Genomic DNA, 14,122 nt, shown 5'->3' on the forward strand with positions numbered 1-14,122 from the left:
AAATAAATAAAATAAAATAAAAAAACAAAACAATGAAATACTGCTACATAAAATCTGGCCAAAATCTAGCACACACACCAAATGACAAAGATGTGCAGCAGTAGGAACTCTCATTCATTGCTGGTAGGAAAGCAAAATGTCCACTTTGGAAGACAGTTTAGTGGTTTCTTACAAATCTAAACATACTTTTACCATATTATCTAGCAATAGCAATCTTATTCCTTGATTTTTACTCAAAGGAAATGAAAACTTATGTCCACACACAAAAAGTCTGTGCACAGATGTTTATCACAACTTTATTCATAATTGTCAAAATTCAGAAACAGTCCTTTAGTAGGTGAATGAGTAAATAAACTATGGTACATCCAAACAATGGGATATTATTCAGTGCTAAAAAGAAATGAGCTATTCAGTCATGAAAAGATATGGAGGAAGCTTAAATGCACATAACTAAATAAAAGAATTCAAAAAGGCTACACACTGTATGATTCTGTCTCCATGACATTCTGGAAAAGGCAAAACTGTGGAGATAATAAAAAGATCCATGTTTACCAGGGATAACCTTGAAACAGAAAGAATTTTAAGGCATTGAAAATACTCTGTATGATACTATAACGATGAATACATTTGTTCAAGCCCACTGAATGTACATCATCAAGAGTGAACTCTAAGGTAAACTATGGACTTCGAGTGATTATGATGTGTCAGTGTAGGTTCATCAATTTTAACAAATGTACCACTCCACTGGGGATGCTAAGAGTGAGGGAGGCTATGCACGTATGGGGGTAGAAGGTATACGGGAAATCTCTGTACTTTCATTTTTGCTGTGAACCTAAATCTGCTCTAATATATAAAGTCTTTAAAGAAAAGATAATCAATCACATGGAAGAATACTGTAGAAAAATAACTTCTCACGGTTTCTAAGCTTTGTTACCTGTATGATATCGATTACTTCATCAAAGTTTGTTCCTGGAAACTTCACCTCTTCTTCATCGACCTTCGTAAATTCTGGGGTCTAAGAAAGCATTTTCAAAAACATTGTGCTTAATATCTTCTTAATTTATACATAATTTATCATATTTCCACTCATAAGATAAGCTTGTAATTACATGGCCCTATTTTTTAAAATTTTAATATACTGTTAAGAATTGATTTCATTAAGTAGATGAAATCCAAGATAGTTCCAAAGCCATCAGGTTTCATTCCAATAGCTATCAAAAATTAAACGTAACTTTTTGTCAATGATTCCACCAACAAAGCAACTCAAGTTGATAGGATTATGATTTCTCTCCTACAGTTAAAACAAAGTATTTATATATTAGCTATGTAAGTATACATATATACAAAGTCACAAAAAGACAGATACAGAATCAAATAAATTAGAAAGTTATTATACAAATTTAGCCTCTAGTCCTCACTTGATATATAATCTAGTTCCCCAAACCACAGTAGCCTCTTCCTGAAAATAGAATGGTAAACAGTCCAAAGAACTATTTGTAACTATATATTCTAATAAACTTCTGGTGAAAAAAAATTACTGATGAAAAAATTAAATGAGGCACAATTGCCATCTAGGGTTTCTATTTTACTATTTCTGATCAAGGAAAATTGTTGGTGTTCTACCTCTCCTTAATCGTATCCTCAAGGACCACATTTGCTTACAACAGATGAAAGCTGGGGAAAGTTACAGGGTTATTTCAGTGTGTAGTAAAGTCAGAGCTTCATTATTTGATAGCAAATAAATACTAAGGAGAAACGCCTATTTTTGCATCATGTCAATATTATCTTGACAAAGTAACACCCCAAAATATGAACTCCAAACATCACTATGAAATGCACATTTAGAAAAACTATAATTTGATTCCTGTCTAAATCAAGTTTCTTCTCCAAAGAAACAGAAATCTCCTCTTCACAGATGAGACAGATGAGCTTCACAGATGAGATTGTTTAAGCTACCAAAAAGCTACACTGAGGATTATCACTTTCACAATGTTTATATATATAAGGATCTTAAACAAACTTTCTTTTTCAAGTTCAACAGCAATACTAGATTCATGTTGAATCTTTTCCTTTAAAAATTAAATTATTATACCAAACTATACAATGGAAGACTTTGCATGGAATAATATTAGTTAAGCTCCATAATCAGACATTACTCAAAATTATACGATAGATTTCTGGGTACCTGTATCCAGGTTTTCAGAGGAGGAGATTCTTCTTTGGGACTAGGCACAGATAAATCAACATCAGCACTACCATTTGAAATGCTATCAATATCCACATTGGGTAATACCTAAAACAGAACACAACATCCAGCTTTCTATTCATCATTTTGACTTAACTATTTGTCAGTCTATACATCAATAACACACATTTACCTTTCTATTGAGAAGTCAATGGATAACATATCTTTTAAGTAATGAAAGCATATTTTATAAAATTTAGAAAATAAAAGGAGACACATAAAATCCTATCTTAAGATAACTTTATTTTCACTCTTCCCTTTATCTTTTTACTATCTACTTTTTACTATTTATTTCTGATTTCTCATTTTAATTAGGTCATAGCACCTTTCATAATTATATTTTAAATAACTACGTAATATTTCAAAAAATATGCATGCCTCAATTATTTAACCATTTTCCAGTTGGTAAACATTTATGATATACCTAATATTTCCACTATTACATCATCACAAAAAACTTCATATATATAGGGTTTTTCCCCCTAAACTTTGAATTATTTCATTATTCTAGATAGCCAGATACTAAATAAACTTCCTGAGTCACAGTGCATGAATATTTAAAATTCTTGATAATTAATGTCAAAATGCAGTCCAAATGAGTTCTATTTATGTCATCAAAAACATAATATCATTGTCTCAGCAATAAGTTTTTAAATGGAGGTATATTATTGTTATTTTAATTTGCATTATCTTGGTGACTAGCATGATTTAAATTTATTTTCTTACTCATGACTGTATTTCCTCTTCTGGAGGGTCCTACCTAGGTTCTTTGAATATTTCTGGATTTGTATCTACTTTCTTACTAATTTACGGAAGTTTTCAGATTTAAAAACTAATCCTTTCATATGTACTGACTGTATGTTTTCCTTTTGATAAGGAATTTTTTATATTGGCTTCAGTTTTAGATTTTATAGATTCAAATCTTTTATTATATGTAGGTTTTCTTCACTCATAGCCAGACTTAGTTTCAGCTTTGATAAAGATTCCATGCAATTATCTTCTAATTCTGCTATTTTTACATTTTACAGTTATACTTTTGCCTATTGCCTATTTAGAATTCATGTGCCATAGTGGAAGGTTAAAGCTGATCTATTTTCCACATTATTAATCAATTACAACATATATTATTTCACTTATGAGACTCCTATTTCCTACTGATACATGAAGTAACTACCACATATTACATTCCTTTTCTATTTTTTTAATTAAAATTTTTTTTAAGACTTTTATTTATTTATTCATGAGAGACACACAGAGAGAGAGGCAGAGACACAGGCAGAGAGAGAAGCAGGCTCCATGCAGGGAACCCTATGTGGGACTTGATCCTGGGACTCCAGGATCACTCCCTGGGCTGAAGGCAGGAGTCCTTCCTGAGGAGGGAAGGTGAGCCACCCAGGCGTCCTTCGATTTTTTTTTAGAGCAAGAGAGTGCATACACAAGTGGGGTAGAGGAACAGAGAGAGAAGAGAGAATCTTAAGCAGGTTCCATGTCTAGTGCAGAATCCAATATGGGGATCTATCTCACAACCCCGAGATCATGACCTGAGCTGAAATCAAGTTAGATGTTTAACTGACTGAGCTACCCAAGCAGTGCCCCATGCTACATTCTTTTTTAAATAACCAAGGCTATTTCTGAAATATGACCTTATACGGGTCCAGTATCAAAACCCTTTGTTTTTTCAAATATCAAAATGATCCTTAAGATAAAATTAAAGAAAACAAAAATAAATAAAACAAACAAAAAATAAATACATGGTTGGGGGGATTAGATTACAATATGACTTAAATTATACATTAATTTAGGAAGAATTGACAACTTGAATATTTAATCTTCACACATAAGTTCTCTTTCCATTCATTCAAACTTTATATATATTTAAAGTTATACTTATTCTTTTAAAATTAATTATAATATACTGTTCAACTGTTCCCCTTGGAATATCATCATGTCACCTGGGTATGAGTCACCCAGGTGACTTAAAGTCACCTTATCATGCAGACATCACATTAATATCAGTTTTAAAGAACAAAAGACCCATAATGAAAGCAAAGTTTTCATGAAGCAATGTAATAGATTTTAAGTGCTAAAGTTAAGACAAAGACGTTTTTTTTCCTTAAAATTTTCTATTTATGACATACCTGTACAGTAAGCTGAGGAGGATCTTTTTTTTCCGACTTCATTTCTATAACTGCAATGTTAGGTTTCTTTATACCAGTTTCCATTTTTCGTGATGATGGAGGAATAGAAGTAGTCACTGTTACAGGGTGTGCCTTGTTTATAATTACTCCAGTGGGTGGCATGGAATCACTATTACTTTGGGTTTGTCCTAAAAAGTTGGGGGAAGAGATAAGTCAACTACAGAAATAAAGGGAAAAATCAAACACATAGCCTAGATCTTTACAGCTGAATTCTCATCTGAAAAGGAAGTGCTATCTGCAATCACCTTTCCTTCTATTATCGCCACTGTCAACATACTCACCACATCATCCTTTCAACAGCAACTCACAACCAAGTGCTCATATGTGCCAGACACTTCACATACCCTAATTTAACCCTCAAAATGAGCCAAGAGATATTAATATTATCCACATTTCACAGCTGAGAAAATAGGTTTAGAAACAACATAATTTGCCAGAAGTCCTAACTGTTTATAAACAGCAAAGCCAAGACTAAAAGCGTAGTGTGTTACTCTGTATTATATTTATTCCCAAATCTTCATAGAGCAACAATGGACAGAAATAAAACCAACTACAAAATACTAGTGATTGGCTACCAATAAATAGCACATACTCCCACTATTTGGTAATTATCATAGCTGTCAGGAACTTAGCTTTTACTTCAAAAGTTCCATTTATTTCTTATATTTCAAAATAAAGAGGGACTGTACAGTGCACTCTTTAAAAGCAGACTTTAAAGCCAGACTGACTGGGTTTGAATCCCAGCTCCATTCTAATTATGTAGCTTTTGACAAATTACTTAATTCCTTTGTGCCTTGGCTTCTTCAATTATAAAACTGATACATTACCATGTGTTTTACAGGGTAGATTAAATAAATTAACATATGTAAGGTGCTTAGATCTGTCCCTGGCACACTGCAGGAACTTTATAAGTATTAGCTACTACATTAGCAGAAGGCATGTTTGAACAGACATAGCTACCAAGTTGACATGCCATTAACTCACAATATCAAAAATGAAAAATTCTCTCTTATGTTGGAAAATATTCATATTTAAATCACTCATCAACATCAAGAAAGAATAGCAAAGACACTAAAAGAAAAAGATAGCTAACTAGAATTGAAGAGCTGTTATAGGAACAAAAATGATTTGTTAAATTTTTATAATAATGAGTCTGAGAGACCTCAAATAAGTAAATAACCAACAACTACTGCCTTAGAATACACAGCCATGCAATTTTTACTTACCACAGCCTAGTTCAAAAGTACATAAAATTATTTTAAAGAACTTCACCTATGACATGACATTAAACCACTTAAAATTTTTGATATCTTTATTATGAATATCTATAACATATCTAAACTTTTAAAAAATTTGTTTCATCTACAGCAATGTATTATAAAATACCAAAGGCATGTTGTTTCCTGTGAGTGAAACTATAGCAGGAACCCATTATTTTAGAGAGTGCCTACTACATGGAGTAAGACACATTCTGAGGCCCTACCCACAAATATAACACACAGTTAGGGACTCTCATGTAAGGGAGAAAGGTAAGGGACTATCATGTCATTTTGAAAGTTCTGCCAACGGCTGATAAGAATTTAAAATTTACCCTGTGTATTTTGTTCGGACTTACCTAAAAGAATAGCCATAGGAATTAGATGACCTTCCAGTGTACCTGAAAGAGTAGGCATTTCTCTGCTTGGGCTGAACAAGTACTGCTGATCACCAGGAGGCAGCACAGTAGTAACAGAATGTTGTGGTTTAGAATCCATTTTCACAGGTTTTGTTGCATAAAAGTCAGTTTGTGTTCTTATTGACTTGACTTTAGTGCCTGTAATCATTATCAGTGGCAGAGACTTTAAAATATTATTTGGACATCTATCCAGCTAGAAATACAGTAACTCTTCTTCACAGAAAGATCTCCAAAATAGAAGTAATATACAAACCAGGGGCTGGCAAAAACTTTCTCTCAAAAGGTCAGACAGTAAACATTTTAGTCTCATGGGTCCTGTGCTCTCAGCTACAACATCTCAATTCTGCCACTATAACATGAAAGCAATCATGCTACAGTCACAAATAAATGAGTCCAGCTATGTTACCATATCATTTACAAAAACAGGCGGTTGACTTGCATTGTAGGCCATGGTTTCTGAACCCCCACACAACTACTATGACAAAATAGATTCAATGATTTAAGTGAATGTGGAGAAAAAGGAACTCTCACTCACTGTTAGTAGAAATGTAAATTGGTATAGCCCTGTGGAAAACAGTATGCAGTTTCCTCAAAAAATTAAAAATAGAAACACCATATGATCCAGTAATTCCATCACTGAATACCAAAGAAAACAAAACCACTAATTCAAAAAGATATGTGCATCCTTATGTTAGTTGTAGCATTATTTATAAAAGCCAAAATATGGAAGTAATTTAAATGTCCAAAAATAGACAAATGCATAAAGATGTGGTGTATCTATAGTGGAATATTATGCAGTTATAAAAAAGGATCAGATTGTGCTATTTGAGAAAACATGGATGGACCTAAAGGGTATTATTCTGAGTGAAATAAATCAGACTGAGAAAGACAAATACCATATGATCTCACTCATATGTGGAACTTAAGAAATGAAACAGATGAACATAGGAGAAGGGAAGGAAAAATAAGATGAAAACAGGTAGACAAACCATAAGAGGCTCTAGGAAACAAACTGAAGGTTGCTGGAAGGAAGAAGGGCACTTGTTATAATAAGCACTGTTATAATGCAACTGATGAATCACTAAGTTCTACTCTTGAAATTAATATTACAGTATATATTAACTAAATTGAATTTAAAAAAACATGCCAGCACAGAATATCAGAAATTTACCAAATTTGGCAGTGAGATTACAGAAGATACATTTTCTTTTTTTTTTTAAGGTTTTATTTATTTATTTATTCATGAGAAACACAGAGAGAGGCAGAGACACAGGCAGCGGGAGAAGCAGGCTCCTCATAGGGAGCCTGATGTGGGACTCAATCCCGGATCCCGGGATCACACCTGAGCTGAAGGCAGGCGCTCAACCGCTGAACCACCCAGGCATCCCCAGAGGATATAATTTCTTACAAAGCTTTTTTTTTTTTTAATTCAAACAGCATGTAGTTTTTAAATATAAAATTATTAATCCTTAGTTATGAGAGGAAATGTCTATAGCAAGGATAGAAAATTATCTATTGAGGCCTCTAGCCCATAGAAAAATTTTTATTTTTGCTTTTATTATGCTCAATAAACACAAGTTTTCTTTGTTAAAATAAAAATAAAAAACAACGGGCAGCCCAGGTGGCTCAGCAGTTTAGTGCCGCCTTCAGCCCAGGGCCTGAACCTGGAGACCTGAGATCAAGTCCCACGTCAGGCTCCCTGCATGGAGCCTGCTTCTCCCTCTGTCTCTGTCTCTGCATCTCTCTCTCTCTGTGTGTGTGTCTCTCATGAATAAACAAATAAAATCTTTAAAAAATAATAAAATAAAAAATCAAAATAAACAACAACCCTCCCATCAGACCTATAAATCAGAGAATAAAATGATAATTGCCAGAGGAGAGGTGGACAAAGTGGAAGAAGGGGAGTGGGAGATACTGTTTTCTGGTTATGGAATGAATAACTCATGGGAATAAAAGGCAGAGCATAAGGAATATAGTCAATGGCACTGTAACAGCAGTGAAACAGGGTGGACGGTTAGCTACATTTGTAGTAAAGGAAGCATAATTGTATAACTTTGTCAAATCACTAAGTTGTATATCTGAAATTAATGTAACATTGTATGTCAACCATACTCAAATTTAAAAAAAAAAGGAAAAAGAAAAGCATATAAAAAGTTAAAAACATAAATATAACATCAGATTGTGAAAAGTGCTATGAAGAATAATAAGGCTAAAAAAAAAAAAGAATAATAAGGCTGAGCAAGAAGATAAGAGAGGTGTAGGAGATCATCTTTTGGATAGGATGGTAAGGGTAGACTTCTCTGAGGAAATAACATCTAAGAGCAGAGATCCAATTAACTGAGAAAGTAAGCCATACAAACGTCTGAGGGAAAAGCTCTTCAGGTAGAGAATATGACAGGCACCAAGGCTCAAGAATAAGCATGTTTCCACAGGTTCTCAGTCACTTCTACCATTAAAAGCATTACTTAAAATTAATTTTGGATTTTTAGTATTTTAAGACCTCAAGTTATGTTTTGCAAAGGCTTTCAAAAGCCCAAATATAAGTTAATAACAAAGCCCCAATAAATAAGAGGAAATAGGGTTAAATATCATCCATAAGCTATACACTTCACTGAATAATATCGGTAGGATTTCTAGATAAACTGACACCCTATATGATCACTTAATCTTTAGAAATGAGAGGAAGGGAAAACTAAAAGCAATACCACAGCTCCAATTTCCAGAAAGGATAAGAAACAAAAATGAGTTGGTATCCACTAGTTAGGCCATACTGTTGAAATTCACTGGCTGCTAAAGTAAAAGCTGAGGTATTTCTAAATTTAACCAAAGTCAAGAGACTGGATATCTAATGAAGAGTTTTATTTAAATATACCAGAGAGAAGTGCCTGGATGGCTCATTTGATTAAGTGTCTGATTCTTTTTTTGTTGTTTGTTTTAAGATTTCGTTTATTTATCTGGGAAAAAGATAGTGTGAAAGAGAGCATGAGCAGGGGGAGAGGGAGAAGCAGGCTCCCTGCTGAGAAGAGAGCTTGATGTGGGGCTCAATCCCAGGATTTCAGGACTTCTGAGCTGAAGGCAGACACTTAACTGACTGAGCTACCCAGTCGCCCCAAGTGTCCAACTCTTGACTTCCGTGCAGGTCATGATCTTGGGTATGGGATCAACCCCTGTGGTGGGCTTCATATTCAGCGAGAATCTGCTTAAGGATTCTCTCTCTTTCTCCCTCTCCCTTTGCCCCTCCCACCCACTCACACAGGCACACATGTGCACGCTTTCTCTAAAATAAATAAATCTTCAATAAATAAATATACTAGTGAAATAGTAGATGTGAGCCAAAACACAGTAATAAATGAAGTTATTTTTAGTGGTGTACAAAAGTACCAAAAATATTTTTTCACCTTTACTACCTAAGGCTCGAGAATAAAGAAAACTGCAAAAATGTCATAAGCACTTTTATGATAATATGCAACAATGGCTGATCTTCATTCTTTCATAAAGAACATGATAGAGCAATGTCTTCAAGGAAATGTCCACTTTCCCCAGATTATAATTTAAATTGTTCAAGACATCATCTCATAAATGTAAATTTTAATCATACTTTATAAGAAGATACCACCTAACCCTATCTTTTCCCCCACTTACTCCTATTTTATGCATTGAGATAGTCTATTTCTTCCTACTCTTAGAAGGAATTATTTTCCATTCCTAAGCAGTATATAATTTGAACTGAAGTTATGAGTTACAAAAAAAAAAAAAAGGAAAAAACTAAACATTACATATTAAACTGACAGCATAAATAAATGAAGTCTGCCACAGAAAAATGAGGTTCCTTACCTTTAACTCGTTCTATTACTTTTGGTCTCTGTGGTTTAGATTTGGGAGATGGAGAATTAAATCGGAGATATGGTCCTTTTTTAAGAGTGCTGCGATGGCCCTGATAAATTGGTTTTCCATAAATTTGTAACATATAATCCTCATCTTGTAACACTGCAGTTGGTTTCAAAAATCCCTAAGTACACAAAGTTATTCAGCTCACCAAAAAAAATAGCCATCAGAAATCTCATTTTTCTAAAGCCCTCTTTTCCCAGCTTAAGAACTATCATAAAAATTAGCAAGTCAGAAAAATCCTCTATTTTAAATGATTCAAATTCTAGATATAATTTTCAAACTATAGCTTTAGAGTTTTAGGGTTTCAATGACATGAAAATTAAATATAAAAATCATCCACTCAAAAAACATAAAGGTTCTTATACTACTGAGTATATTTTTAGCACCAAAAAAGTAAGGTTTAAACACATTTTATCTATTTATTGTATTCAGTTACAATAATATAACATAAATCAAGTCTTTGAATATTTTTCTACATTCCTAATCGGACCTTCAATCATAATTTAAATGCTACAATAAGGTAGCATTTATTGAGGATCTACTAAGTGCTCAGCCCTGAATTAGATACTTTATTAATGTGCCCAACAATCCATATTTGGCTGTAAGACAGTTACAGTCTAATTACAGCAGCCAAAAACATACCCTCCACAGCATCTAGTACCAAACCTCACAATCACTAGGCACTAGACATACTTGTTACACTGAAAAATAAACAAAAATACATATATTCACATATATACATACAACAATGAAATACAATTTTGAGTACCAGAAACTAGAGAATCTAACTTTTGGACTAGGTGATATATACCAGCTATAACTAAAATATTATGTTTCTAAATGTGAGATCTCAGAAGGAAGAAATTAGGTTTTTTTGTACACTGCTCATTATGAATACCCAAAACGCTAAGTAATAGTTGAAATATAGTTTACATTTATATAGCCCTTATTTTTAAAATATTTTCATATTCACTTCATTATTTATATATAGCTTAAAGGAAATGAAATGATCAGTTATAATGCAATCTTCATGTCACAAAACCAGAGCAAGATCTTACTTTTCTCTCTTTCTGTAGATTTGAAGCAGGCATGCTCCTCATGGGTGGATTTCTAAAATGTTCCTCTTTTTGTTTTTGAGGATGTTTTCTTTGAATTACAGAACTGTTTACTGTTTTGTCTTGTATATTAGTTTTAATATATTTACTCATATTCTGAGTTTTAATATCTTTACTCATATTCTGAGCTTTCTTGGTCCTTTGATTCTTCTGATCAAACCTCTTTTGTTCATAATCTTTTCTTGCCAGTTCATCCTTAATATAATCAAAATTAAGATTACTTAAAACCTACCCAAGTAATGCTTTCACATCTAAAATATTAGAATTTGTTTTTTTATTGTAGAAATATACTTTAGCAATGCTTTATAAATAAATTATATTGACTTACATATGAATAAAAACTCTCTGGAAATAAAAACTCAAAAGATTACTGCCTTATGGAGCAGGGGGAATGAGAAATAGTAGACGAGATACAAGATCAGGAGGACACTTTTTCCTTATACACCTTACATTTTTTTGATGTTCAAACCACAAGACTACAGTAAACATTCAAAAGTTTAAAAAAATAAATTTCAAAGAAATAAACAATTTTGTAATAAAACTCTGTAATAAATATTTATAAGTTAACATTGTTTGAAGATTTAAACACACTTTGTAATGAATTCACATTAACAGAGTGACCTATATTTGCCAGTTGTCTGCAGAGCCAAAACTAATCTCCAAATCTTCTATTAGCTCAATTTTTATTTTATTTTATTTATTTATTTTTTTGGGTGCATCACATTGTAGATAACAACATTTCTTTATATCATTAGATATATTTTTTTAAACAACAAAGTTTAAAAATACATTTTAGTGGCTGTGGAAATGGAACTGACACATCGTCTTGCCACCATTGTGAGTAAGCACATACACCTGTCTTACAGCCAGAAAAAAACACTTTGCACCCAAAGATGAAAATAACAGGTTACTTTGTCTAGTTCTGCTTCCTCAAATGTATAAAATTTTAAGAATTTCTGTAAACTACTTACCCTCTAATAAAAACAACTCTCCTAGGTTTTTGCAATGCTAATGTCTGAAGATACACTGTGAGCTTCGGGATGTGAGAAAGTGGCATCTTTTTCATCTAGAAATGACTTCTGTAAACTTAGTAACCTTAGAAATCTTGTATGGTATTTTCCCTTTAAATAACTTTGGTGTTTTTACTTTGACAAGTCAGTGCTTCTAAATCTGCTGTCTTGAAACATTTTTAAAGTATATTTTCTTCTTCTCTAAATGCTTTTCCTAAATTTTGTTTCAAATTACTCATATTTTAGTTATTGTCCCACAATTTGCCACATAAGAGCTATAATTTACGAGAAGAAGCACTTGCTAGGTAAAATGAAACTCATTACTAAGAAAAGAATACAAAATGAAATTACAAGTATATATAAGTAGCCTTATACATAAGGAATATTTTTTTTTCATAAGGAATATTTTGAAAATAAGTATGGTACTTAGAAATGATCTCTTAAGGGGTGCCTGGGTGGGTCAGAGAGTGAGCATCTGCCTCCAGCTCAGGTAATGATCCTGGAGTCCAGGGATCAAGCACTTCATCGGGCTCTCCACTCAGCGGGAAGTCGGCTTCTCCCTCTGAATCCCTCCCCCTCTCATGTTCTCTCTCTCTCTCTCAAATAAATAAATAAATAAATAAATAAATAAATAAATAAAATCTTTAAAAAATAAAGATATTACCTCTTGAGAATTCACTTAATTCTGTTTTTTTCTAATACCCACCTGAATTTCTGCAGAAATAGTTTTAATCCATTCATCCACTGTCTTTCTGATCCGGATCTTCTCTGACATCTCTCTACGAAAGGGAAAAAAAGAATTGTGTTAAATTAGCATTTAATGTTCTGAGACTAGGACCTAGATCAGGTCTCTTATCTAGTTTTGAATCTACTATGTAAGCCCAACAGCCTTCCTTTGAAAAGGAAAAACCAATGTTATTAGTTTTTATCAAATGTCTGAACAATGTCTGGATAGATCCCTGAAGATATATACCAAAGAGATAACAAAAATTAAAGGAAAATTTTTCTGTAAAATTTAATAGCCACATGTATATATCTAAATTTTAACTTTATAGTGAGTGTCAAAGGAGACAGAGAACATTTTCAAAATACTGAAATACATTAAGCAAAATGAAGCACATAGAAAAATAATTAAGAAAGCCTATAACAGGCAGTTTCAAAAATAACCTTGGGATGCCAACATCCTGTCTTACCTGTTAGTAGATAGAGCATTGATAAATGAATACATGGCAGCTCCATCTTTTGCACGAATAATAGCTTCCAGGTTTTCTTCGAGGACTTTTTTATTGTTTTGTACTCCTCTCAAAATCTTCTCAGCATCTTTCAAGATGGATCTCTTATTGGTTGTTTGAAGCTTAATGGAATTCTGTGGAAGATCAGCAAGCCTTGACATAATCAGAGATTCCTTTGGCTTAAAAAGAAAATAAGGCAAAAATGTTACCATATAAAGTTCATATTAATTATTTTATTTTATTTTTTTAAGATTTTATTTATTTATTCATGAGAGACACACAGAGAGAGAGGCAGAGACACAGGCAGAGGGAGAAGCAGGCTCCATGCATGAGCCTGATGTGGGACTCAATCCCGTGACTCCAGGATCACGCGGTGGGCCAAAGGCAGGCACTAAACCACTGAGCCACCCAGGGATCCCCTATATTAATTATTTTAATGCAAACAAGAGGTATTACTATAGTTGGGGCCATACCCCAACTAAATGCCAATATATTCTAAGGACTCAATCTGTCAAATTGAAGAGCTATTAAACAGAACTTGGCTGATGGTAACTACATTTACTCTGGTTAGCATTTTAAATTTGTTGAACCTCTATCTTGTACACCTGAAACTAATATAATATTGTACGTCAACTATAGTTCAATTAAAAATAAAAATTAAAACATGAAGTTGGCAATTAAGGTTTCTTTCCATTTAGAAGTATTAACGTGAATGTTAAGTGAAATAGGGATGGGAAGTCCATAGAAGTACTGGGCAGT

At 33.0% G+C, this 14,122-nt stretch overlaps 1 protein-coding gene across 6 annotated transcripts in view; it reads right to left on the bottom strand.

Annotated features, from left to right (window-relative positions):
* KIAA0586 (KIAA0586 ortholog) overlaps positions 1 to 14,122 on the bottom strand; it is a 106,615-nt gene that overhangs the window by 68,252 nt on the left and 24,241 nt on the right. For all 6 annotated transcript variants that reach the window (XR_008661710.1, XM_055304440.1, XM_055304442.1 and 3 more), the window contains exons 11-18: positions 13,325 to 13,542; positions 12,838 to 12,910; positions 11,065 to 11,316; positions 9,953 to 10,127; positions 6,059 to 6,256; positions 4,384 to 4,571; positions 2,186 to 2,293; positions 935 to 1,015 (exon numbers count right to left, since the gene is read on the bottom strand). Coding sequence is in view for 5 of the 6 variants with exons in the window: in XM_055304440.1 (XP_055160415.1) it covers positions 935 to 1,015; positions 2,186 to 2,293; positions 4,384 to 4,571; positions 6,059 to 6,256; positions 9,953 to 10,127; positions 11,065 to 11,316; positions 12,838 to 12,910; positions 13,325 to 13,542 (1,293 nt within the window). In the remaining variant the exon portion in view is untranslated. The remainder of the gene's footprint in view (positions 1 to 934; positions 1,016 to 2,185; positions 2,294 to 4,383; positions 4,572 to 6,058; positions 6,257 to 9,952; positions 10,128 to 11,064; positions 11,317 to 12,837; positions 12,911 to 13,324; positions 13,543 to 14,122) is intronic.

The sequence above is a fragment of the Nyctereutes procyonoides genome, unplaced genomic scaffold (genome assembly GCF_905146905.1).
Source record: "Nyctereutes procyonoides isolate TBG_1078 unplaced genomic scaffold, NYPRO_anot_genome, whole genome shotgun sequence".
NCBI lineage: Eukaryota > Metazoa > Chordata > Mammalia > Carnivora > Canidae > Nyctereutes > Nyctereutes procyonoides.